The sequence below is a fragment of the Ipomoea triloba genome, chromosome 4 (genome assembly GCF_003576645.1).
Source record: "Ipomoea triloba cultivar NCNSP0323 chromosome 4, ASM357664v1".
Taxonomy (NCBI): domain Eukaryota; kingdom Viridiplantae; phylum Streptophyta; class Magnoliopsida; order Solanales; family Convolvulaceae; genus Ipomoea; species Ipomoea triloba.
In genome coordinates this window covers 34342524-34344637 of record NC_044919.1, presented here as the reverse complement: position 1 = coordinate 34344637, position 2114 = coordinate 34342524, and the positions used below count along the sequence as shown (strand labels likewise).

At 45.4% G+C, this 2114-nt stretch overlaps 1 protein-coding gene across 1 annotated transcript; it reads right to left on the bottom strand.

Moving 5' to 3' along the window:
- Window positions 1–265: 265 nt before the first annotated feature.
- On the bottom strand, window positions 266–1639 carry LOC116016210 (beta-D-glucosyl crocetin beta-1,6-glucosyltransferase-like). Its single transcript, XM_031256368.1, has one exon. It carries the CDS (start codon window positions 1637–1639, stop codon window positions 266–268), a length of 1374 nt encoding a protein of 457 aa, XP_031112228.1.
- Between the last annotated feature and the right edge of the window lie 475 nt (window positions 1640–2114).

Here is a 2114-nt window from a genome sequence, read left to right as displayed (position 1 = left end):
AGCTATTATAATATATAGGACATTCAATTAGTCACAATACTCACAATTTTAATCTCACTTTGAGGGAAGGAGATTGGAAGAATACTTATATGCTATGTGTTTGAAAAAAAATGCCCAAAACTAGTGTTGACATGAAAGTGAAATTCAATTCCTTGCTAATTGGTAGACAAATGGCTATGAGAATATCATTGGCATTTTTATTGTCTTTTCTTTGATTGTTGCCAAGTTTTTGCCTGATCCATAGTCCTAAAATACCATGTAACATTTATAAGTTGTTAGACAGGCAAAGCTCCGACAGCAGCGCCGCTGTGTTGTCTATCCCTTGTTTTCCCTTCATTTTCATCTGCGCATTCACTTCCCTCACTTTACCTCTCATCTCTTCCCCGCTCTTGTCCTCCACCACGCTCTTTACCGCTTTGGCTATATCTTCTCCGTAAAGCCGGCCATCATCATCCCTCATCACCTCCGTGGCGATGCCCAGCTCCACCGCCATCCTGGCGCTCACAAACTGCTCCGAGTGCATGGGAATAGCTATTATCGGAACTCCAAAGTGTATGCTTTCCAGAAAAGAGTTCCATCCACACTGCATCACAAACCCACCAATACTTGGGTGCCCAAGAATTTTGGTCTGAGGTGCCCATTTTTCAACTATTATCCCTCTCCCCTTCACTCTCTCCAAAAACCCATTTGGCAGTGCCTCCTCCAGGGGAGTCTCCTCCCCCGCCGGAAACCTAATTACCCATATAAAATTGGCGCTGCTAATAAGCTCTAGTCCTTTGGCTATTTCTTGAATCTCCTCCCTACTCAAGTAGTACTCGCTCCCAAATGAAAGGTATAGCGTTGAGTGTTTTTGTTTTCCGTCTAGCCATTTCATCATCTCAACATCCTTCTCCTTCTCCTTCTCCTTTTCCTGTACTCGAATGAGCGAGCCTATGGGTACGGTGGTTTTGCCGAGCACGGCGGAGAGGTGGTCAATGTACTTCCCCTCTATTTCCCTGCTAGTGTTGAGCAACAAGACTTTAGTGGACAGCTCCATGGCCCTTAGGATGGCGATTCTTTCGTCCAGGTCGACGTTTTTGTAGTTTTTCCTCAGATTCTTGAGCTCGTGTGGCCTCATGCAGATCTCCGAAAACGGGAAGCCGCTCGTTGTCCGGTGGCGCAGCAAGTAGTGAGCGAAGGCCATGGAGGCTGCCCCGGTGATGCCGTAGCAGACGGCGGGGATTTTCCGCGATGCGGCGGCCTCCGTCGCCCAGGGCTGGAAGATATCGTAGATGAGCAAGTCGGGTTTGATTTGGTCGAGGATGTGGCAGAAGCTTGGGCTGGCCATTCTGAATGCCTTGCAGAGAGTGAGAATGAGGTGGCGAGGGAGATCTTTTGTGGTGTGGCGGCTCGGATTAAGAAGCTCCGGGAAATCGCCGCCGGGGAGATTGATTTCCACCGTGTGGATTTTGTCATAGTGAAAGGAAGAAGAGGTTTTAACAGAAGAGAGGAGTACGGGAGTGGAACAAAAATGGATGTCGAAGTTGCGGTGGTGGAGCTCATTGGCCAGTTCCAGGTAAGGGACGAGGTGGCCATGAGCTAACCATGGCAACATTAGAACACGAAAACGACGATCCTGCGTTTGTTTCTTTCCCCCCATCAATACTCACTCGATCACTCGTTGTTGTTAGAAGAAGCTTCAGTTTCGTCAAACACCTTGTGCTCAGATAGCACTTCTGAAGCTCTGCTCCAGGAAAAGTCACAGGATCGAACTCTTGTACTGGAATATTGATTCTTTAGACTGCAACAAATAAAGAAAGTATAGAACAGATACTAGCTACCTTCTAATAAAAACTTCAGTTTCTCCTTTGCCAAGTGTGTTTTGGGTAAAGTAAGAAAGATGGTGAAGTTGCAATCTGGGGAAGCTCTCTGATCTGCCCCTTTTATTGAGATACATGCATGCATTTATGTAGTTCTTATTATATATATCATAGCATATTATAAAAGGAAAGGCTTGCTTGCAGCTTAAGGTGTGGCTCAATTCCTGTTAAAAATATTGGAGGTTTGAATTTGAGTTTACTCTTTAAGCATAGGAGTACAAGTGTTAAATTTTCTCAATTTATTTTATGAATTTC

What these genes read in the sequence shown, in the direction of transcription:
- LOC116016210 (XM_031256368.1), bottom strand. Translation starts at nt 1,639, where the DNA reads ATGGGGGGAAAGAAACAAACGCAGGATCGTCGTTTTCGTGTTCTAATG.